General features: G+C 38.2%; 1 protein-coding gene across 2 annotated transcripts in view; it reads right to left on the bottom strand.

Annotated features, from left to right (window-relative positions):
- The window catches only part of SMYD3 (SET and MYND domain containing 3), a gene marked incomplete at its 3' end in the record, with an annotated part of 742797 nt that overhangs the window by 548287 nt on the left and 168199 nt on the right, over positions 1 to 26311 (bottom strand). For both annotated transcript variants that reach the window (XM_084254008.1, XM_084254009.1), the window contains exon 2: positions 16566 to 16629. In XM_084254008.1, the coding sequence (XP_084110134.1) occupies positions 16566 to 16629 (64 nt within the window). The remainder of the gene's footprint in view (positions 1 to 16565; positions 16630 to 26311) is intronic.

Here is a 26311-nt window from a genome sequence, read left to right as displayed (position 1 = left end):
AGTTGCCTTACAGGCAAGGCAAAAAAGAAAACATAATGGCTTCTATAATTCTCATCTGACAGAAAAGAAAGACACATAGCTTTACCAAGTATTAAATCACAGGAGGGATTTATTCACGGTATTAATCCACATACTGAACAATGTCCTCAACAATAGTTTACAAGTATAATAGCTTTTCATATTGTGATTTCAATTGTCTGTGCTCACTTAAGGTATAATATTAAAATATAACTCCTTGAAAGAAATGTTTTTATTGTTCAGAGGACTTGACTTGATTGGCAATAAGAAGTACATATATATATATATATATATATATATATATATATATATATATATATAGAGAGAGAGAGAGAGAGGCTTAAAAACTGCATGACTCCATTGTTAAGTAAGTTTGAGAAACACTGCTTAGAGAATCGAAAAATATTTAGCTTACTAAAAGTTAAATAAAGGTCTACATATAGAAATGTATATAAATTATTTAACATAGAGTCTCCCCTGATCCCATCATATTTTAGATAGGCTGGTATCCACTAACTCAGATACCTATGTACCTTTTCCTCCCTCCAGTCTTTGAATGAAAGTGGGTTAAGCACACAAATCCACATTTGCACTGAGAGAAAATTAGAGTGATGATATATTTGACTACTTATTGAAGAGAGAACCATAACTTTGGTGGAGGAGTTTTCATTTGGTAGTAAAAGTTGAGAAGCCTGATAGAGACAACAGATGGACTGCCTGTGTAAACCTGTGTAAACAAAGAAAGCCTTTGGCTGTATTTTAAAACTGCGTAAGTATCCATCTACAATAGAATTGCACCCAGTAAAATAAGGCAGAAATGATTTGGACCAAAAGATCTTGAGAGCAGATTTTAATCAATGCTTGTCCCAACTATAAGTGTTCATCCACAGCTCCTTTGTTAAAAACCTTCAGTTTTGCAAGTTCAGTCTCCTTGTAGATCAGAGTGATGTATCTACAAAATGAACCCCTAGATAATGAACCAATTGACCTATATAATTAAAAATCCAAATTTAGAGAATTCCCATCAAAAAAGATTTTAGATTTCTAACAAAATTAACATTCAGCTCTTCTTTCTCAATAGCAATTAGAAACCATACAAAATACTTCTTAAAGATATTCTTAGATTACAAGAAAAATTCAGACAACACACTTTATCTTTATTTCTTACCATGATATTAAAAACCATGTTTTTAAAATATTAATTGTTATGATCAATCATTCAGCTTTACCCATCACATATTACTATAAGGCTCATTAATGCAAGCATTCCATTAACAAGGTTTACAGAGAAATCTTTTAAGCAACTGCACTGGACTTTGAAGCAAAATTTGACAATGATGCAAAAAAAATTAGGTATTACTGTCATTCAACAAATTTTAACCTTGGCCTAGATCACAAGGACATATTATATATACTTGCCAGTTATTCAAAAACAACCTTCTTGATTTACTTTTTTCTATTCTCTTCCACAACTGCAAATACAGAATGTAATTAAGATTTTGTTCATAATACTAGCTGTAGTGTTTTCTGTTCTTGTAATTGAAAATTAACAATAACCACAAATTAGCATGTGAGATAAAGGAAATTAAAATATTGCCTTAAGAAGCAAAGACAATGGGAGAAGAGTGTTAGATGTGAACAAAAATAAATGAAGATGTCTATGATTCAATTCCATGTATCTGTACATGGATGACTCAAAAATAACTTCAGAATTTATTCCATTTCATTTTTAGATTATACATAACATAATGATTTAGAACATAAACCAGTGCTTCTCAGGGTAATCCCAATCTTAGAAGTTATTTGGGAAAGTTATATGGGTACTTTTGTTTGTCACAATGCTTGGGGAACACCCAGAAAAAAGATGCCAGACATCCTGTATAGGACAGTCCATACAGCGAAGAATTGTTCCAAATCCAACATTACTGACAAATATCCTATCAGACATTCTATGAGGGCGATAAATATGTTTATAATTATCTAAGCCTAAAACTAAACTCCCTTTTATATCTAAAACCAGAATGCTTTTACAAAGTCTTTTTTTGTTTCTTTTTTTTTTTTAATTTTCTAGAGGCATGTTTTATTTATTTGTTTGTTTGTTTGTTTTGTTTATACATGCACTGGGTACAGTCAGAAGCACGGGAGGGTGAGAGAATTCACCAGAGCCAGAGCGGGGAGCAGAGCAGGCAGAAGGAGCTAAGTACACAGCTGAGGGGAGCAGCGGGAGGCAGGAGAGGTCTGCACGCCATATGGGACCCTCCTCCAGTGGCCGGGTAGCAGCCAGGGATGGAACCGGCGCCACAGAGGCCACGGGCAGCTTCACAACCCAGCGCTCAACTGCTGCGCCACCGGGGAGGCCCTTACAAAGTTTTAATAGCACTAAGTTTTCTAAGTAAATCAAGAGAAGACTGAATTAAAAAAATACTTCATTTTTTTTTTGTAGGTTGTTTTGCTGGTTTTTTTTTTTTTTTATAAATTTTATTGTTATATTCCCCATACAATTGCAGCCCCCCCATTCTGACCCCAATCCCTCCCCTCCCGCCCCCGCCCCCCTAAAAGTGTCTCTGGTTCATAGTTTTTTGTTGATTTTGATTTTCACTTTCTTATATTCATTTTCCTGGTCCCTTATTTAAGTTTTCTAGATTCCTGCTATGAGTGAGACCATCCGGTATTTTTCTTTTTCTTTTTGGCTTAAAAAAAAAAAAAAAAAAAAAAAACTTCAGCTACTTATTTAAAATATTTCATAAAATTATATCACCGAAGGCAATATCACTTGAAGTTCCCAATACAACAAAGCTTATGATCTGCAATTTTATTTACTTCTCATACTAACTCTGTATAAATAAAAGTATATGGGGCCTCCCCGGTGGCGCAGCGGTTGAGCGCTGGGTTGCGAAGCTGCCCGCAGCCTCTGCAGCGCCGGTTCTATCCCCGGCTGCTCCCAGGCCACCGAAGGAGGGTCCCACATGGCACGCAGACCTCTCCTGCCACCCACTGCTCCCGTCAGCAGTGTACTTCGGTCCTTCTGCCTGCTCTGCTCCCCGCTCTGGCTCTGGTGAATTCTCTCGCCCTCCCACGCTTCTGACTGTACCCAGTGCTTGTATAAATAAAATAAAAAATAAAAATAAATCTTTAAAAAAATATAAAAAAATAAAAAATAAAATAAAAGTATATGACCTTAATTATGTCTCCTAGTCTAATCACACCTGAGCATTTACATACTAAAATAGATACTGTGTTGTAAGTTGTTGTTTTTTTTTTAATATTTTTTTTTTCTGTGTGTGTGTGTAGAAGAACTGTGGTGTAGGCCAAAGAGAGGTGCAGAGGATGAGAAGATTCACCAGAGACAGAGTGCGGAGCAGACCAGACAGATTTACTGAAATACACTGCTGAGGAGAGCAGCAGGCAAGACAGGAGAGGTCTGCTGCGCCATATGTGGGTTAGGTCCCTGGCTGGGGATTGAACTCAGGCCATAGTGGTGATAGTACTGAGACTTAACCCCTAGACCACCAGGGAGGACCCTGTTTTAAGTTGTTTTAATTTTCTTTCTCCTTTATATTTCAGTTATGGCATTATACTGATACTGAAGTTTAAAAATATGTAACTAGGTAGACTTTTACTATCTATGGAATTTCATTTCAAAATGTTGCCCTTTGTGTAAAGGGCAACAAAAACATTTGTCATAGCAAGGTAGGATGGGTCTGAGGGAACTGAAAACCAGAGATCTAAGAAAACCTAATACCATAAACAAGGTTGAAAGATAAAGGACAAACCAGGAAAACAAAATCTAAAACATGCATAGTGTTAAACATCTTCAATATATAAGAAAGTCTTAAAAATAATTTTAGGAAAGGATGAATATTTCAATACTAAAAGAAAAAAAGAGTTAAAGGACACAAATAGAAAATTCATGGTTAAAAAAGAAAAACCAATAAACAAAAAACACAAACCACACCAGTAATCAAAGAAATGCTAACAGACAAGGTAATATAGGTGACCCATCAGTTTAGCAGGTGAATGAAAGTAACATCATGTAGAAGTATCTAGGGTGTGGAGAAGTATCATTCTACGCCCTTGCTGGTAAAACTGTAAGTTGCTCTAATCTTTCTGATGGGTGTCTTGTAATGAATATAAAGATTTTTTATATGTATACTGTTGGCACAGAAATAATATTTACAATTTAATTGATTCTAATAAATTCAAATGATGTACAGAATGAGTTTAACAACACTCTTCAGTTATTTAAAATATTGAACAATTGGTAATAATTTTTCCAGCTTGTCCTGAACTAAAAGGCTGTTTTTGTATTTTTCCTTCTACCTTTCCAATAGTTTGAATTTTCTACACGAGTGTCCATTATATTTAGAAGTAAAAGGAATTATCTTTCTATATCTGTAATTATGGTTCAGGGAGAAACATTTTTATATGAAAGAAAGCCAAAGTGTTTAACAGACACAATTTGAACTCTTTATTTTGGAAATTCTGGTTGTAACTCAAGAATAATTTAAGTATTTTCAAATTTTACAAAATGGTTCATTGAATTACTTTGTAAAATCTTTTGTAATGCTATGGTTCATTCAGTAAACTGTTCTATTACTTTAGCTTTGTTATTCCTGGTTTTCTCAAATAAAGGTACTACCAATTCTGTGCATCTTACATGTAACAGTTGTTCAGTGCATACCTGACGATTTATTCTAAAATGAGCACCATTTAGGAGATATAATTTATAACATAGTTATCATTGATTATTTGAAATTAAAACTATCAAAGCTAAAGAAAGGATAGTAAATCCCTAACAATTCTCTTTTGCCCAGCCTGAGATGGTCTTGTTTCATTATGAAAGGAAGGATTTGATAAGATATTATAATGGAAAGAGAAAATCAATTTATTTTTTCTTTCTTACATAAAATAACACACTATTATAACATTTCCTCTCCTATGACACAATCATTACAGTTCAGTAACCCAATTTAAATATTGCTAAACATTGGATACTGGTTGCAATAAATACTCATTTAGGACAGCTTATTTTTTTGTGGATGGAATAGGGAAGAGGCAACACATTTTGAGTCTGGTTTAGGTAAAACACATCTAATTTATAACCTTGGCTCACAAGAAATTTATTCTGTATAAGTATTAGATCATCAATGATCTCTAAGGCTGTGATCAATGATAAAACTTATGATTCTGTGAAACCCAGTCCGAACAAATACATGAATTATGTCAAAATGGGCTTGTAACTGTCCCATGTTAGGCTTACATAGAGCTTAGTCTTGAAGGCACTAAGAATGAAGAAACTGGCTTAAAATGTGTAAAAAAGAAAATGAGTTACTTAAGCCAGCTTATTCAAAAATTTAATTTGTAATTAGTGACCACCATTAACTGAACAGCTATTTGAAGTAGTGTTTGTTATTTTTTAATCACATATTCATAAACCACTCACAGTGGTTGAAACGATGGAACATGGAATCAATGTTGAATCTCAACTATCAACTTAGGATAGTTGAGTTGGCATGCAATTGCAAGAATGAAAACAGACTGCTTAACAGCAAATAAATAATAGCTCCTTCTTTATGCCTCAAATGCAGCCCAATACTGAGTTACAGGTTGACAGACACATGAAGATTTGAAAAGCTGGAACTTGGAAAAAGAAAACTGGAAATCTAAGCAGGTTGTCTAACAGTTGACTGACAGGTATTTATTAAAATCTTGCATAAAATCTCCTTAGAACATTCTAGAGACCAAGTAATAGATGTTATACTTATCACTATAAAGGCTTACTGTATCAAATGTGGAATAAGAGTGCCTTCCTATGAGCCTTGATCAAATTAGACAGATAGGGTTAAATGTAAGGATGGAGTGAAGCAGGAAGATGGTCACAGGCATGAAGTTAACAGGAAAAAAAAAAAAAGCTTCTTACAAAAATGGGAATTACAATGTCTTGGTCATTGATGAATGATAAAATCTGAAGTAATAACAACATTAATGTCCCAAAGTAAGTCAATAATCATCTAGTGGAGGGTTCAGGTCAAATCCATTTTGGCACCTGTCCTTGTAAAGTTTTGTTGAAACAAGCTATATCCTTAAACTTACACTCACTTGTTTCATACTATAACAACAGAATTGAGTTTTTATAACAGAAATCCTATGGTTCGTGAAGCCTAAAATACTATCTGGCCTTTTACAGAAAACAGTTGCATGCACAACTAACACAAGATAGAATGACCAAGTTGCTATATTTTAGCAAAAAGAACAAAATTTACCATTCTCTTCTCAGGGCTTCTAATCTTGCAAAGTAACTTCCAAGTCAGGTTAGTCAAAATGTCAACTCTGGATTCTGATTCAACATGGCAGAGAGGCACAAGCATTTTACTCCCCCAACACAAAAAAAATTACCAAGTTTTTAACTCCCAAAGTGAAGTAGATGGGCCATTAATAAATGAGAGGCTTACCCTCATTTCTGTACATCAGAAAGCAGAGCCTAAGAGGCTGAGAAACAGGGAAGAGAAGATGATAAAAGGGGAGATATATTCCAAGCCTTTTCTGAGAGGGGAGCCAATACGCCAAGCAGAAATGCAATGAGGATATAGAATCAAAGGTTAAGGTTAGAGAGAGAATTAAGATTGAAAAGTGGCTGAAACAAGGAGATGTAACTAAAAGTCTGTATGGCAAAGAGTTGCAAAACACCTATTTATGGGCATGATTTTGAGTAAATACTAGAGTGTTATATAAAATGGAGAATCTGGTAGAATATGATGCTAAAAATATCTCTGATCCAGACTCTGATGCAAGCATTAAATTTCTATTTGGTCTTCCCATAATGGTTTCCTCAAACAGCAGTCTTCCTCTTTGAGGGGCTTAAAGATTGTGATCAGTTTATTACAAAGAAAGAAATGCATGTTTCATGGCTCTGCATTTACTAATATATTAAAATTTGTTTTTATATAACTTATAATAAAATGTACCCATTTTAAAAATATAGTTTCGTGAACTTTGACATATATATATGTGTTTATATTCTTGAAAAGAATGTGCAATATATAAACACATTCAATTAACCAACACTAAAATTAAGATAAACTCCCAAGAGTTTGTGCTCTGTTACATTCAACTGCTCTATTCCTGGCTACCAGTGATGCGATTTCTATCACTGTAAATTAGTTTTGTCTATTCTATCACAACACTACTTGTTTTGTTTTTCTCTCAGTAAACTGTATCTTATATTTATTAATGTAGCTATGTATATCAGTACTTTCTTCCTTTTTATTGCTGAATAGCACAGTGTGTGTGTGTTTGCACACATGTGCGCACACGCACACATATAATTCTACCTAGGAGTGGAACTGCTGAAATGTACGGCAAGTAAACATTTAGCATTATTGGGCCTCCCCGGTGGCGCAGCGGTTGAGCGCTGGGTTGCGAAGCTGCCTGCGGCCTCTGCGGCGCCGGTTCGATCCCCGGCTGCTCCCCGGCCACCGGAGGAGGATCCCACATGGTGCGCAGACCTCTCCTGCCACCCGCTGCTCCCCTCAGCAGTGTACTTCAGTTCCTCTGCCTGCTCTGCTCCCCACTCTGGCTCTGGTGAATTCTCTCACCCTCCCGCGCTTCTGACTGTACCCAGCGCATGTATAAACAAAACAAACAAACAAATATAATAAATAAATAAAAACATGCCTCTATAAAAAAAAAAATAAAATAAAAAAAAAATAAAATAAAATAAAAATAAAATAAAAAAAAAAAAAAAAAAAAAAACATTTAGCATTACTTAGAAACTACCAATCAGGGCCTCCCTGGTGGCACAGGGGGTTGAGTGCCGCACTGTGAAGCTGTCCACAGCCTCTGCAGTGCCAGTTCGATCCTGGCTGGCCGGCAAAAATCCCATGGCACAGCAGACCTCTCCTGTCTCGCCCGCTGCTCCCCTCAGTAGTGTATTTCATCAGTCTACCTGTTCTGTTCCCCGCTCTGTCCCTGGTGAATCTTCTCACCCTCCCGAACATCTGGCCTGTACTCTGGTTCTTGTATAAAAATAAATCTTAAAAAAAAACAAAACTGGGCCTCCCCAGTGGCGCAGTGGTTGAGCACTGGGTTGCGAAGCTGCCCACGGCCTCTGCAGCGCTGGTTCGATCCCCGGCTGCTCCCCGGCCACTGGAGGAGGGTCCCACATGGCACGCAGACCCCTCCTGCCGCCCGCTGCTCCCCTCAGCAGTGTACTTTGGTCCTTCTGCCTGCTCTGCTCCCTGCTCTGGCTCTGGTGAATTCTCTCACCCTCCCGCGCTTCTGACTGTACCCAGTGCATGTATAAACAAACAAACAAATAAATAAATAAAACATGCCTCTATAAAAAAAAAAATTTTAAAAAAAAAACTACCAATCATTTCCAAAGGAGTTGTACATTCCACATTCCCACCAACAGTGTATAAGATTCCAGTTGCTCTATATCTTTTCAACACTTGGTATAGTCTTTCATTTTTACCCTTTAGATGTTAACTAATGACATTAAGCATCTTTTACTGTACATGTTCTGAAAGTGTACATATTTTTCATCCATTTTGCTGGATCATCTTACCACTGAATTATGGCTGCAACTTATTGGTTAGATAGCTATGTATTGTAGATATAGTCTCTCAACCTGTAGCTTTTCTTTTGCTTTCTTAATATTTTTTTACAAAGAGCAGAAGGGTTCAAGTTTGATGAAGTCCAATATACATTTCTTGTATGATCAGTGCATTCTAAATGTTCTTTCTGGCTAAGAAACTTTACCTACCCAGGTTAAAAGAGTTTCTCCTAACTTTTCTTCCATAAGTTGTATAGTTTTAGCCTTTAATTTAAGCCTATAACTCATCAAGAGATATCTTTTTTGATATTTATATCATTTCTTTTCCATGTGCAACTCCATCCAGTTGAAATAACTATCCTTTCACCATTGAATTAATTTGGGCACCTTTGTTTAAAGTCAACTGCCATGCCAAAGGGCCTCACCCGGTGGTGCAGCAGTTGAGCACTGGGCTGCAAAGCTGCCCACAGCCTCTGCAGCGCTGGTTCAATCCCCGGCCGCCAGGCGAGGGTCCCACACGGTGCACAGACCTCTCCTGCCGCGCCCGCTGCACCCCTCAGCAGTGTACTTCATCGGTCTGCCATTTTTGTCCCCTGCTCTGGCTCTGGTGAATTCTCTCACCCTCCCGCGCTTCTGACTGTACCCAGTACTTGTATAAATAAATAAATAAATCTTTTAAAAAATAATAAAATAAAAATAAAATCAACTGCCATATATGTGTTTTTATATGGCCTGTATTGTTTATATTTTATTCTTTATGTATATTATGATGATTTGACGTCTGGAAAATCTTCCTGGCTAGGAAGATATGTCCATCCTCCCCAAGCTAGCCAACTCAGAGATAGCGAAGCAGGAAACAGTAAGCATGCCTCTGATGAAGCTAACCAAACTAACCAATCTGGACTGAAAGCCCCAGCAGGCAATGTCCTCTAGATTATATGTCCTGGAGTCAGGTTTTGGGCAACCAGAGACCATTCTATAGCCCACAGACCAAGGAATTATTAAAAGTAGCCAATCCTAAAGTACTTACCCTGATTTGCCTTCTTCCACAGAAATCCCAGTAAAGGTTCCAGCTACAGCTTTGCATGAACTCCTGCTTTCTGCTTCCTGACCACTCCAAGCCTTCCCTATGTGGTCCTCCTATATAGTAAGCCATGCTTCCTATTTCTAGGGCCAATATAATAATAGTGTAATAAATTTTGTTTCCCCTTCAGGTGCTTGTGGCCATGCCTGAATATCACATAAAAGAACACAGGGAGGGTCCATAGGACTAACATAAACAAATGCCCATAAAAGTGGATCAAAGACAAGGTGTTGGGATTTCATGCGGAGGGGCAGCAGGGTCACAATCTTAAGCTGGTGAGTGACAGATCATGCTTACATCCTACAATAAAATAGCCATTCTGGCTCCTGTATAGAAAATAGAGTAGGAGCTAGCAAGAGGACAAAGAATCCAAATAATCTAGGAAAGGGATCATGGTAACATGCACAAGAGTAGTGACAGAGAAACTAGACAGAAGTGAACAAATTTGGATCTTTAGTTGATAAAATCAATAGGACATGGAGATTAATTGGATGCCAGCCCAAGAAAAAATGTGAATTAGAGTTGATACTTTGAACACTCAAGTTGCTGGGTGGTTGATGAAATCATTCACTGAATTTGGAAAACATGAAGAAAAGCAAGGTTGGAGAAAAATAATGCAATCAGATTTAGACACATGGCATTTGAGAAACCTGTGTAATAGCCAAGAAGAAGTAGCCCATAAGATAAGGGTCTGATGCTGGAGGAAGCTCAAGATTGAACTTCAATAATGATTAATATAGAGACTCCAATTAAAGCTGAAGGGTAGATGGTATCACTCAACGGGCAAATGCAAAGTAAAAAAATAAAAGCTCATGCCTCCAGACATTTGCAAAAGTCAAAAACTAAACATAACCAAACAATATTATTAGTCTTTACACACAACTTCCTTTTGTTGACAATCACATATGAATACAACTTTTCTACAGAACACTGGGCACATGCTATCAAGCTAAAGTCTGGCACAGACTTTTCCTCATGAGAAAAACAAAGGACAGGGCTTTCTTCATTATCAACACCTTGGACATGGTATTCTAGGAACCAACTTATTAACCCAAACTGTTAAGTGCTTAATGTGGGATTCATCAGAAAAGAATCAAATCATTCTACCAACAAAGCATAAAATGTAAATCTAAAAATATGAGTCACATTTTTAAAGAGGGCTATAATTATTAATATCAAATAGAATCTCTCTCTGCTAACATATAATCAACAATTCTGTGTAGTACTCAACCGCTTGTTTGGCTCAGCAATTGATTCATTTAGAAATGTATATATTATGAATCAAATTTAAACCAACAAAGGTGAATAATAATTGATGAATTTCCTTGAAATTTGTTTATATCCTGCAATTTTTTTAAATTTTGCAAATGCTTCTCTATAGGAAAACTTAGCCTGCTCCTCCTCTTTGATCTGACAATCATCTGTCATGTTCTCATTAGGACAACACAGAAATAAGACAGGCTTCTACATATACCCCTCTATTAAAATATATGATACTGGGCCTCCCCTGGTGGCGCAGCGGTTGAGCGCTGGGCTGTGAAGCTGCCTGCAGCCTCTGCAGCGCCAGTTTGATCCCCGGCTGCTCCCCGGCCACCTGAGGGAGGGTCCCACATGGCGCGCAGACCTCTCATGCCGCCCGCTGCTCCCCTCAGCAGTGTGCTTCGGTCCTTCTGCCTGCTCTGCTCCCCGCTCTGGCTCTGATGAATTCTCTCACCCACCCGCGCTTCTGACTATACCCAGTGCTTGTATAAATAAATAAATAAAATAAAATAAATTAAAAAAATAAAATAAAATAAAATATGTGATACTTCATAATAAGGTATACATGGAAGAATATAAAGCCACTGTGATAAACAATATATATATATATATATATACACACACTACATATACTATACATACATATACTATACATGAAAACATAACAGTTTGGGATGTATCCTCTTCTCACAAAACACACACAACAAGGATTAATGCTGGAAGACAGAAATAGGAGTGGGAAAAAGAAATTGAAAGACAATCTTTACTTTTTATCTGTATTATTCAATACTGTGTTAATTTTTATAATTCAAATGTATTGTGCATTGCATTCACATTTCAAATAAAATATGAAATATAAATAAATAGATAGATAGATAGATAGATAGATAGATAGATAGATAGATAGATAGATAGATAGATAAAGCCGAAGGCACTGATACCATTCTTCTGGGCACAAGGAACATACTGTAACAGTGCAATCTCCATAACAAGAGGAGGCTCCCATCTTACCAAAAGCAATTTATAGATCAATGCTATTCCAGTAAAAAATTTAGTGACATTCTCAAAGAAATAGAACAAATTTTGATGAAATTCATATGGAGCCACAAAAATCCTTGAATAGCCAAAGCTCTCCTGACTAAAAGAAGGAGACTGGAGGTATCACATGCACTGGTTTCAAATTATACTACAAGGCATAATAATTAAAACAGTATGGTACTGGAACCAAAACAGACATACAGACCAATGGAATCGATAGAACGCCCAGAAAAAAACCCACGCATTTGTGGACAACTAATCTTTGACAAAGGAGCAAAGAATATGTAATGGAAAAAGGACAGTTTGATCAATAAATGCACAAAAAACAACTCAAAGTGGATAAAAGATTTGAATGTAAGACCTGAAACCATAAAATACATTGAAGAAAATATAGGCAAAATACTAAACAACATACATCTCAGTAACATCTTTAAAGACACATACCCTAAAGCAAAAAAAGAGAAAGAAAAAGATAAGCAACTGGGATTACATCAAACTAAAAAGCATCTGTACAGCAAAACAGACACTAACCAAAACAAAGATTCACCCTACGGATTGGGAGAAAATTTTTGCACACAATACAACTGATAAGGGAATGATTGCAAAAATCTACAAAGAGCTCATAGGACCCAACAAAAACAAAGTACACAATCCAGTCAAAAAAAAAAAAAAAAATTGGCAGAAGAGCTAAAAAGACACTTCTCCCAAGAGGAAATGTAAATGGTCAACAGGTATATGAAAAAATGTCCAACATCACTTATAATCAGGGAAATATAAATCAAAACCACAATGAGATATCTTACATCAGTGAGAATGGCACACATTAAAAAAGGGACAACAGTTTTGGCAAGGATATAGAGAAAAAGGAACTCTGCTACACCACTGGTGGGAACGCAAACTGGTCCAACCACTATGGAAAACTGGGTGGAGCGTCCTCTAGCTACTGAAAATGGATCTACCATATGACCCCAAAATTGCACTCCTAGGAATCTATCCAAAGGACACAAAAACATTAATTCATTAAGATACCTGCACCCCTACATTTATTGCAGCACTACTTACAATAGGTAAGATATGGGAACTACCCAAATGCCCAAAAATAGATAATTGGCTCAAGAAGGTGGGGTATATATACACAATGGAATACTATTCAGCAATCAAAAAGATAAACTCATGCCATTCACAGCAACATGGATAGAGCTAGAAGGGATAATGCTTAGTGAAATAAGCCAGAGGAAAAAGAAAAATATTGGATGGTTTCACTTATAGGAGGAATATAGGGGAACCAAATTAGGGATCAGGAAAGAAATAACAATAATAATTTAAAAAAACAACAAAATTAGCAGGCAATCATAAATCAGAGATATTCTGCAAGGGAGGGGGAAGAAAAGCAATCAAAAGAGAGGGGAGAAGAGGACCTCCCCTGGTGGCGCAGGCGGTTGAGCACAGCGCTGTGAAGCTCTCCACAGCTCTGCAGCACAGGTTCAATCCCAGCCGGCCGGCAAGGGTCCCACATGGCGTGGCAGACCTCTCCTGTCACGCCCGCTGCTCCCTCAGCAGTGTATTTCATCAGTCTGCCTGTTCTGTTCCCTACTCTGTCTCCTGTGAATACTCTCACCCTCCCACACATCTGGCCTATACCCCAGTTCTTGTATAAATAAATAAATCTTTAAAAAAAGGCGGGGGGAGAGAAGAGCTCAAGGGAGTATAGTGATGGTAAGTTAGTGGTGGGAATTTTACAGGGAATACACCTAAAAGGAGAAAGCATACAAGCATACCTTGTGCAAAATTAAACAGTGATATAAAAAATACAAATAAATTTAAAAAAAAAAAAAAAAAGAGGTTCCATTTTCCCTGCTAGACATAATGAAGGGTAGAGCTGAGCAGGGAGAAAAAAGCTGAAGAAGACTTGGAAGAAAACAGGAGGAGGCACAAGCAGCAGGGAGACATGTGAGAAAGAAGGGCATGCTTGCTCAGGGGAGGGTGGCAATGCCAGTCTTTACCTTGATTTATACTTTGATTTTGTTCTTTTCATCCCAAACTTGCCTGGCCCTTTCTGCCTCTTTCCTATGGTCTCTTACAAGAAGGTGCCTTTAGACTTGTGGCAAGTTTTTGGGCCTCTGTGGCCTCACTTTGGGCCAACCTTGTTTGGCTGGGCATTTATCCATGAGGGGTTGGGTAACATTGGGTGTTTTATTGGGAAACTGTTATCCTTTCTTCTCTTCCCTCTCTGCGAACACTGGTCTATTAAAGTTCTTTCACACTAAGATAATGCTTTCTCTTTATACAGCAGATGGCAGAACCCATTTAGAGCATGCAAGTTTAGAGGGATATCTTGCGATACCCCTCAGTTTGTACAGTAACGATACTACAATCTGCAATACCCCAGTTGCTTCTCATAGACAACTCATTAATACCATGGTACCAAATAACAATTGCTAAACTAGTGAACCAAGGTTCTATCTCCCCAGGGCACACATATTATAGATTTTATGCTATAAATTCACATTCTCTCTATCAATTTTTATTCCAAATGCTTTTGCCTCCTGTTCATTACTGTTCATAATTCCATTTGTCAGTTTAATTTTGTGATGCTTTGTAGCTATCCACAATAATTACAATGCTTAATGCTACATCTTAAGGTTAAAATAAACAGAGCAGTTTAAATGCATATGTACTGGCCAATCTCTGGCTCCCACACCACCTCTACAAACAAATCCCATCCCCCATACATCTGAGCCTAAGGACTGGCTGGTGTTATATATACCTTTCATCTTGCTAGCTATTTTCCCATTACCTTCGACAGTATATCTAATCATGACATTATTATAGATGCTACAGTAAACAGCTAATATATGTGGTAAAAAATACATTCTCTATAACGAATCAAAGTGACAGGCCCACCCACCAAACTCCCTCCACTCATTCTATTCATAAAATGGCTTTATTTGGGTTTTTTTCTTTTCCCCCCAGAGTATACTACAACAGGAAGAAGGAGCATTGGGAAAAAACATTCATAAAAACAGGGGAAAATAAATGTTTATGTAAATGAGATTAGAAAGGAAGTTCATTAGAAGGTGTGTGTCAAACAATATGGCAATTCATTGGTTCTATATGTAGTCTTTTAAACTTGAAATTCCCTGAAACATACATTTTTATTTTTGTTTGTGTTTCTTGGACATAGAATGTATCTTATTAAAAATAAATTAAAAAAGCCAGGAAACAAAAGAAGAAATACAATAGTTAATGGAAAACTACATCTAATCACAATGTAAGCAAGATAAAAATTTAAGGTTAGAAGAGAAATTAAAAGTCTGTAGTCTACCTAGGTTCATTTCCCAAACTCCAGTTTCTGCTAGCTATAGGATGTTTGACTACTTGCTTCCCAACTTATACAGCAATTTCCTTATTAGTAAAATACACTCAAGATTCTTATAAGGCTAAACACAGCAAAATAGTGTCTAGCACATAATAAATATTCTAATAAATATTAGCTGTTGCTACAAATACAGATTAGGAAATTGAGGCACAGAGTAAGTGTTTTCTCTGGGATAATTTAACAGTTAATGGCAGAATTGTCATTAGAACCTAGGTCATCTGACTTTTTTGTATATTTTTGGTTTTGTTTACAATAGAGTCCTCAGATTGTAGTATGGAGAAACTAAAAACTACTTTTAAAGGAGAAAGTGAGATAGCCAAAAATCCCTCAGAAAAGCATAGCCCAGATTTAAAAGAAGGAAAAAAGAGACTTTGCACACATGCAATCACATGCACACACCCCAAAATGAGAAATAAAAAGGGATGGGTAGAGCAGAGAGTGGGGAGAAGGGGTGCAGAGAACAAGTAATGCAGACAGAAAACCTCCAATTAGACTTTATTATGATGCAGTTCTTTAGAGTATAATTACATTTCTTATTAAATGGTTTATCACAAGATCACAAGGTTAGAAGAATAGGTCATATTGAATATTAATTATAAATTCTTTGAAAAATTCCAAAGATATTGAGAGCAGTACTCTCGCAGACTGTGAGTTGTGGTAAATTAACTCCAATTCTTGGAAAGCAATTTGGCATTATCTTTAAAATTTCAAAATGTGTCTATTCTTTTAGCAATCAATAAAAGTAGGAAGAACTCCTCCGACAGCTAATTTGAAGAAGTGCGCCAAAATGTACAGAAAATGATTCTTAGTGAATTATTGGCAGCACCAAATATTTTTTTAAAAAATTTAAGCATTTGTTAATGGGGAAATTATTATTATAATACATTCAAATAATGGAATAAATAAGATGACATGAAAAGTTCCTCTAGATATATTAAATGAAAAAGAAAATATAGAGTAACCAACATCTATATTTTTTAACAAAGGATACAGATACATGAATGTGTCTGCTACACAAATATGCTGCAAAAACATCAAGAAACTTAATATTGGTTATCTCTAGAAAATGGGATTGAGGTCAGGAAGATAAGATGGAGAAGAAAAAACATTTTCTTTGAGATATATATAACACATAATTTTTTATGATATACATATAGCAATTGGTATAATGGAAGACAAATTTAAGAATGTAAAACTAGAAGGTTTCCCTCTATATATCTGAACAGTCTTACCTGACACTTAGCACTACAGTATTTGGCCACTCGGCATTGAGAGCATCGCATCAGCTTTTCCTTCCTATGGAAAAAAATTAATTTCACATTAGGTAATGACTGAAAACTATACATGGTTGAAGAAAGAAGACATACATCAACATGTTGATGCAAGTGTCAACTGTTCACTCCATCTGTATGGTCATTTAAGATTTAGGTTTCCATATTGATAAATATCTTCCATCACAAGTACATGTGAACTAATATTCTTTTTTTGCAATCATAATATACACAAAATTGACTACTTTAGTTACTTTAAATAGCATTAAGTACATTCGCACTATTGTACTAACATAACAACCACTGATTTATTTTTTCAAATATTTAATTAAAATACAAATTCCCATTTTTTTAGTTCATTTATTTTTTCTTTTTTTATTTTAACATTTATCATTTTTTACCTTTTTTTAGACAATATTTGCTTCCCTCACCCCCTCAAATTCCCATTTAGGCAAAAAATCCTACTCCACACAGATTTTAATCTCCCCATATGGAACTTAGAATCTAATCCATCAACTAGCTGAAAGCATCATATACCCTTGAAATATTAAATTTTGTCTTTTTTTTACAAACTATAATTGTTGTTTTAATATAGTTTCATGGACAATAAATGCTATTCACTTAATTAATGTGTAAAAAATATCTTTATTTTGCCATAACACTTGAATAGGGTATGAGGTTTAGCTTGGCTTTACATTACTTATCTCTGAACCTATTAAATTATGATATGTCATTTAATTTGTACAATTTATTGGGTTTATTTATTTATATTTACACTACTGGGTGCACAAACTTCAGCTACAAACTCATGGCTGTCTTATTTGTTTGTTTTGTTAAATGTATTTTTTATTGAACTACCATCATTTTATATTCGTGTTCATTTTTTCACAATGAAGAAACTCTCCTCTCAGGTGTGGTCACCGAAGTTCTCCCACCATCAAATCTCCCATAATCCTCCACCACAGTCCATTATGCTCATCCCCCTTTTCTTCTCCACTCCCTATCTCCCATGTGCTCCTAAACTGGATGCCTTAGATCCTATAGCATCCTAGCATTTGCTAGACTTGATGTGAAGGAAATTCCAGTAATATAAAGGAGAAGGAATCAAATAAGACCCCCTCCAATTCCAAATTAATTTATTCTTCTTCTCTTGTGCAGCCAACAAATATAAATAAAATTTGAAGGTGACAAAAATTGTATCGATTAGAAAGCAAAGCACAGTAGTCACAAGAGAAGTGATGAATACACAATTTTCACAAATTACAGAACCATCCTATTTGCAAACCAACTGATTATATTAAAGGTACATCCAGAGGCCTCCCAGGTGGCGCAGCAGTTGAGCGCTGGGTTGCGATGCTGCCCGCAGCCTCCGCGGCACCGGTTCGATCCCTGGCTGCTCCCCGGCCACCCGAGGAGGGTCCCACATGGCGCGCAGACCTCTCCTGCCGCCCGCTGCTCCCCTCAGCAGTGTACTTCGGTCCTTCTGCCTGTTCTGCTCCCCGCTCTGGCTCTGGTGAATTCTCTCACCCTCCCGCACTTCTGACTGTACCCAGTGCATGTATAAACAAAAACAAACAAACAAACAAATAAATAAATAAATAAAACATGCTTCTATTTAAAAAAAAAAAAAAAGAAATTAAAAAAAAAAGGTACATCCAGAACTGGACATTCCCCATAAAAAGCAGTCTAAGGAATGTATCAGTGACATGAAAGTGATTAATTTTTTATCTTTGTCCCCCTCCACTTAGGAAATGAATGGTACTATTCTACCTCCAAATTGGAGAAAATACTAAAATTACTTTATACCAAAATAAATATGATCTTTTCTTCTCCCTCCCAAAACAGCAGAAAAGAACCCTCTAATACTTGTCCATGTAAGCACTGATATGCTACAGAACACAGTGTCTAATCAGAGAAAATTCTCAGTATGTTCAGTGCCCCAGACACAGTGGTTCATAGAGCATCACGATTTAAATCCTCTCTTCCAAGTAACGACTGAGCCATAATTAGTTTTTCCAACAGACTAAGCAACTGAAATGTGGAAAGGAAATAAAAATGGAGCAAAATTAAATAGTCTTCCAGTAAACAAATTTAAATTATATATGGGTAGAGGGAAAATCACTGTCTCTAAGAACTCAAAGAGGCAAAGAGGATTAACTGGTTCCTTCAAATTCCAACAGTAGGGGTACTTTCTGTTTAAAGGAGTATCTCTGTCATTTTTAGTTAATTAGAAAAAAGTATCCTACTATTTAGAAAATCTGCCCTAAAATAATAAGGCCAGTTGCCAGAGAAGGGGTTAAAGCTTTCTGGAGAGAATGAAGAAAACAAATTCCAGTGACTCAAGTTCCCCTGGTCCTAGCACCTATAGAATCCATTTTAAACTTCCCATAGAAAAGAAAATGCATCTGTAACACATCCAGATGTAGTGTACTTATTCCACAGGGTTCCTTCCCCCAACTGTGTCTTCATCCTCTAGCAGTGTCTCGGTGAGCTAGCAGATGAATCTCCTTCAGTGGTCAGTCTCACAAGAGAAAGTAATTGGTTCACAGTTGACCAATTAGGCCCAGGCAAAGGGTCCAGAATTGCAGGGAAGTCTGGCAAACCTCCAGTCCTCTGCTGCACACTCTTCTCATAGAGCACAGCCCTTCCCAATAAGAAAGAAAGCCCTTACCACAAGAATCCCTGGTGGCACAAGGGATTAAGCACAGCACTGTGAAGCTATCTGCAACCTCTGCAGCAAGAGTTAGATCCCCAGCCTGCCAGGGAGCTACCCACATGGCACCACAGACCTCTCTTGTCTCACCTGCTGCTCCCCTCAGCAGTATATTTCATTCAGTCTGTCTTCAGAACAGTGGGTTCTGTTCCCCACTCTGTCTCTGGCGAATCCTCTCACTGCCACCCCACACCTCTGGCCTGTACCCCAGTTCTTGTATGTATAAATAAATCTTCTAAAAAAAAAAAAGAAAAAGAATCCCAGGGGACAATGTGTGTTTCTGTGGGCTCCTCATTCAACCTAAAGATTCCTGCCCAGCAATCATCTGCACACTGAGTATCTATAGGATTGAAATTGAAGTTTTGTGGCTGATTACTGTGCCATTTGGAAAGAAACCTAAGCTGAGACTTAGGAGATCTGATTTAATGCCCCACCTTAATGCAAATTTTAAGGGAAATTCTGAGTAGAATACTTGTGAAAATATTTTTTCACACAATTAAGGCACAAGTTGTTCTGTGGAAGATGAGGAGTATTGAATGTCACAATACCAAGCTCTTAAGAATAAAGAGCTTCACTTATTTTAAATAATTAAGTAAATGAAGTCTAAATACAATTTTTCTAAAAAGACTACAGAAATATTTCCTTACAGAATATGTTTGTAAATATTTTTGAAATCTCAAAATTCTGAATCATTAGAAATGTTGATGCCACGTAACCAAGTACTTGGCTGTTTCCCATAGAAATTCCTCAAGCAAATGAAAATCTACACTATGAAAAAGAAAATATCCCAAATAAAAGCATGTTATTCTACCAAAGGCAGTGAAATTACTTTTACTCTGACCAAATAAAATATACCAGAAACCACTATGCATAAAGAACTCCCTTTGGCATAAATATTCGTAATAATACACCAAAGGGTACTTCCATTTTTGTATAGAGGTAGTAATTACGTTGGTTTGGGCCCAAAGGCCTTTTTTTTTTTTTTTATTAAGTTAAAGAGATTCACAGTCACATTCCAGCTAACTACCAAGAGGTTTTTAATACAAAGCAGCACATGTGGTCAAAATGATAGATTCATACCATGGGAAAATAGAATTGGGTAGGACTCATTTTTCTACATTCCCTATCATTTTATTTCACATTTTTAATAGTTAAAGGACAAAATAAGAAAATGTAATTGTTGGGCCTCCCCTGGTGGCACAGCGGTTGAGTGCTGGGCTGCGAAGCTGCCCGCAGCCTCTGCAGTGCCGGTTCGATCCCCGGCCTCCGGGCAAGGGTCCCACATGGCGGGACAGAACTCTCCTGCCACGCCCACTGCTCCCCTCAGCAGTGCACTTCATCAGTCTGCCTGTTCTGTTCCCCGCTCTGGCTCTGGTGAATTCTCTCACCTTCTCACACTTCTGACTGTACCCAGTGCTTGTATAAATAAATGTTAAAAAAAAAAAAAAGAAAATGTAATTGTTAATATTTTAAGGGAAATGAATCTATGATTCATAGGCATTATATCTTCCTGGGAAAAACAATTTGATCCCACATTAGCACGTAGAGAAAAACACCAAGGATGTTTGGGCCAAGTTAGCCAAGACTGGCAGCATCTTTCTTGGGTACTCCTTTTCAATGTCCTCAGTCGCCTAAATTAAAGCTGTTGTCCTTATGGAGATCTGCTACCTGATAAACACAAACTTCAACTGTTAATTTATAAGTGTTCCATGATTAGCCATCACCATGTAAGTCCCTGGACTGCAGGGAGGGCACCACAGTCCCTGCTTCCAAGAGCTCACGATAAAAGGTGAGCTCACTTGCAGGGTGAGCTATAATACAAAACCGTGTTTTGAGAAGCAGCACCCGCTACAGGTCCTAAATTCAAGCAAAGGAAAGGTTACTTTCTGGCAGATAAAGAGTGGAAAGGAGAGGATACTAGCACAGTCCCAGGATTCCACAAGCCCCTATACCTAAGAAAGAATGTTTCAGCAGTTTACACTTCAAAATCTTCAGTCACAGGGAATACACCTGAAAGGAGAAAGCATACAACATGCATTGTACAAAAATGAACAATGATGGGTAATATGTACTTATATATATATATATATATATACTTATTTATTTATATATATAAAAAAATTTTAAACTGCAGTCCCTGTCTCAATGTTTGCATCACCCACCCAAAAAATTCATAAGTTAAAATCTCAACCCCAAAAGATACTAGGAGGTGAAGACTTTGAGAGGTACTCAAGTCACGGGGGTGCAATCTTCACAAATGAGAGTAGTGTTCTTATGTCAAAAATAATAATAAACCCCTTACCTCTTCTACTACTTAATAACAAAACAAGAAGGTGAGAGCTACAAATCAGGAACATAACCCATATGGTGACCCAATCTCAGAGTTCACAGTTCAAGAAACTGAACAACTGAAAACTTCACTTTCCAGAACAAATAAATTTCTGGCAGTTGTCGTTTAGATGCTACCCAGTTTGTGGTATTTTGTTATAGCACTCCTAAAACTGTGACACCAAGCCCACTCCCTAGTAGCAGTGCAAACTCATAACCGCTCAACTGCAATTCCTTCCTCTGAAAAGTAGGAAAAAATAAATGACCATTTACAGCACCACTGAGTGGATCATATAAGACAATCTATATAAAGTGCCTGCTAACAGAAGGTCAAACACAGGACCTAGTATAAAGTTAAAACTGAGGGCGCAGAATATATTTTCAAGGTGCTCAAGAGGATTTTCTCTATTTCTACCTGAAGATGTTCTTGAATACTTTCCATGGTTACTTAAGCAAAATCCACATGTGCCACAAATCTGGCAATTTTCATTAAGGCACACTGACAATTTACTAACACCATATTCTGAAACCCACATGGACCCATCATAGTTGGTTCTGCTTGTGAATGTTGTCTAACATAATAAGTGTTTCACTACTACATTTACATTCACTGAAGTTTCTATTACTAATAATTTTATTTTTTTAAGATTTATTTATTTATGCATACAAGAGCTGGGGTACAGGCCAGAGGTGCAGGTTGGGGGTGGTGGTGAGAGGATTCACCAGAGAGAGTGGGGAACAGAAGAGGCAGACTCACTGAAATACACTGCTGAGTGTAGCAGCGGGCGAGACAGGAGAGGTCTGCTGTGCCATGTGTGTTGCTCCCTGGCCGCCGGGGATCGAACTCGTGCTGCAGAGGCTGCGGATTGCTTCATAGTGCAGCGCTTAACCCCTTGCGCCACCAGGGAGGCCCTACTAATAATTTTAATCTCATCAGAAAATTAACTTCAAAGTGGTGTGATTAAAGAAGCTAAAACTGTTTTATGAAAGTTTCATTTGTGGAAATTAGAATCAGAAAACACTGTTACATCTTCAATAATATTAAAAGGCAATTATGACTAACCACCTTTGTTTTATGCAAGGTAATGTCTCTTGCAAAGAAGAAAATTAACATTTTTCCAAAAGCACAGATTTAAATTTTCTTCATTTATATAATGTTTCTCCACAAAATTGGACATTGTGTTGGAGGTCACTCTGACACAGGATAATTGAAAACTGGTGACTTAGAGGCGTTTTTAAGACAGAGCTCACAGGAGTAAAATGAGGAAAGCTATGAACAAAATGAATTGCTAAAGAAGGATCTAACCTAGCAACATCTGTGTTTCTAGTTAGGAAACCTCCTTAACCATACAGCTCTGATAAGTATTCAATTTCCGTAAGTCTTCTTGAAATATAAAATAAGGAAAATATTAGGAAGAAAAAAATATGACTTTGCCCAATGACTGAAGTCAGATAACCTTTAAACATGTAAGTATTACTCTATAAATATCACTCAACATATAAATAAAAATAAAAGTACCATGGGTAAATTTCAAAGAAGGTAAAGGATATCTGATCAACATTTTCATCAATAGACTATGACCTTTGCCTTCCAAATGGCAAAAACAATATGCTCATCTGGATTTCAGTTCCAAGAAATATTTTGTCACTATGAACTATCATGCTTCCTTTAGTTAGAAAATGAAATTTGCCTGCATCATACTTTTCCTTTAGCTTTAGCAGTGAGAAAACTAAAAGTCAAATTCACTCATTTATCTGTTCACTTCAGAGGCCTCGAAATACCTTCTCCTGCCTTCCTTAAAATCTTGCTCTTTGAGAGGAAATGCAAATGGCCAACAGGCATATGAAAAAATGTTCAACATTCCTTATCATCGGGGAAATGCAAATTAAAACCACATTGAGATACCACTATACACCAGTAAGAATGGCACATATCAAAAAAACAAGCAACAACATATGTTGGCAAGGATGTGGTGAAAAAGGAACTCTCCTGCATTGCTGGTGGGAGTGCAAACTGGTCCAACCACTATGGAAAGCTGTCTGGAGCTTCCTCAGTCTACTAAAAATGGGGCTACCATACCACGCGGCAATTCCACTCCTAAGGAATCCACCCAAAGGACACAAAAGCACTGATTCAAAAGAACACCTGTACCCCTGTGTTTATTGCAGCACTATTTACAATAGGTAAAACCTGGAAGCAACCCAAATGCCCAAAAATAGAAAACTGGATCAAGAAGATGTGGTATATATACACAATGGAATAGTATTCAGCAATCAAAAAAAAAAATAAACTCACAGCATTCACAGCAACGTGGATGGAACTAGAAGGAATTATGCTCAGTGAAATAAGCCAGAAGGAAAAAGAAAAATATCGGATGGTTTCACCTATAGCAGGAATATAGGGGAACCAAATAAGACATCAGTGTAAAAAAAATAATAACAGTATGTAAAGTAAAAAGTATCAGGCTTTTCTGCCCTCCAACCATCAGGATAGATGACGGAACTCTAGGGTCCTGAATGCATGCCTGATGGTGGACACCTGGAATAGGGTGTGGGCCTAGGTAGATGGGATTCACCTGGGCTAACACTGGGCTTTTAGGGGTGGTGTCACGGGGATGCCAGCAGAAGCCGAGAAAGAAGCAGAGAGAACATGGGAGAATGCCAGAAAGCCCAGATAGAGTGAAGACTTGCTGGGGGCTGGGAGGTCTGCCAGCCTTCTGGCCCCCTGGCATCCCTGCCTGCTGTGTACCTGGTAAATCCCAATAAAAACCTGAAAAGCCACAAAGGGCTCCAGGACTCCTCCTTTACCCGGTCTGCTGGATCAGAAAACCTGTGTCCATTCCTGCCCCTACACAGTACAAAACACAACAAAGCAAAAACAGACAATTATAAATCAGACACACCACAGGGGAGGAGGAGGGAGGGAGGAGCACAGGGGACTGAGGTGATGGTGCACGGGTGCATTGGTGAAGGAAACTATGGGAACTACACCTGAGGGGGTGGGGGGAAGCAAATATTGTCTAAATATGAACAATGATGTAAAACAAATAAAAAAATTTAAAAAGTTAAATAAAATCTTGCTCTTTGAGGTGGGGAAGGGAGCATGTAGTGGCAGCAATGGCCACTGAGCAGGTTTTCTGATCCCATGCAGACCGGGTGAAGGAGTCAGAGTCCTTAGTGGCTTTTGCAGGTCTTTTTATTGGGATTTACCCAGTACACAGCAGGCAGGGGTGCTGGGGGGCCGGGAGACTGGCAAGCCTCCCAACCCCCCCAACCCCCAGCAAGTCTTCACTCTATCTGGGTTCTCCAGCCTTCTTTCAGCTTTTGCTTCTCTTGCTTCTCTCTCAGCTTCTCCTGGTGTCTCCGTGACGCTGCCCTTAAAAACACCGTCTCAGCCCAGGTGAATCCCATCTACCTCTACCCACACCCTATTCCAGGTGCCCGCCATCAGGCATGCATTCAGGACCGCAAGGATCCATCATCTATCCTGGGCGGGAGGGCAGAAAAGCCTGGCATTTTTCCTTACCCTACAGTCCACCCCCTCAGGGTTTTCTGCCATATAGTCTTCATATATGCAATTTTCTTAGCATACATAAACAATGCAGCCATGGCCCACAAAAGCAAATACATCACAATATAACAACAAAATACAGGGCCCCAACCTAGTGGCAAAAGACAATTACTGATACCAGCAGATGAGCCACCAAATCTGCTGCCGAAGGCACTGCTCATACAAGGCAGGGGAACCGCTCACGGCATCTACTGTAACACACCAGGAGCTATCAGGCTTCCTGGCCTCTGGCTGTAGTCTCTGCTACAAGCCACACACCGCATCCACCCCCAGGATGCACTCACTCTGGGATTGGCAATTTTATTCTGTTAGGGGTAATCGCCAACCCTCAGGGTTTCTGCCTGCAATCATTCCAACATTCGGCTTTCATAGCCACTGTAGGGTAAGGAAAAATGTTGGCTTTTCTGCCCTCCCGCCATCAAGATAGATGATGGATCCTTGCGGTCCTGAATGCATGCCTGATGGCGGGCACCTGGAATAGGGTGTGGGCATAGGTAGATGGGATTCACCTGGGCTGAGACTGTGCTTTTAAGGGCGGTGTCACGGGACCACCAGTAGAAGACGAGAAGCAGCAGAATGAACAGATGAGCAGAGAAGCAGAGAGAAGGCCAGAGAGCCCAGATAGAGAGGATTTGCTGGGGGCTGGGAGGACTGCCAGCCTCCTGGCCCCCCAGCACCCCTGCCTGCCATATGCCTGGTAAACCCCAATAAAAACCTGCAAAACCACTGAGGACTCTGACTCCTTTACCCGGTATGCTGGATCATAGAAAACCTGCAGTGTCCTGTTCCTGCCCCTACAGCCACCCATGAGACTCACAGAGACCTGTACTCAGGCTAATCCACTGCACAAGCACATGGGTCGGTGTAGGGTAAGGAAAAATGTCAGGCTTTTCTGCCCTCCCGCCATCAGGATAGATGATGGATCCTTGTGGTCCTGAATGCATGCCTGATGGCGGGCACCTGGAGTAGGGTGTGGGCATAGGTAGATGGGATTCACCTGGGCTAAGACTGTTTTTAAGGGCGGTGTCATGGGGACACCAGCAGCAGCAGAAGCTGAAGGAGAAGCCGAGAAAGAAGTAGCAGAAGCTGAGAGAG

The sequence above is a fragment of the Talpa europaea genome (assembly GCF_964194135.1).
Source record: "Talpa europaea genome assembly, chromosome: 14".
Classification (NCBI taxonomy): Eukaryota; Metazoa; Chordata; class Mammalia; order Eulipotyphla; family Talpidae; genus Talpa; species Talpa europaea.
This window is presented reverse-complemented; position numbering and strand designations above follow the sequence as displayed.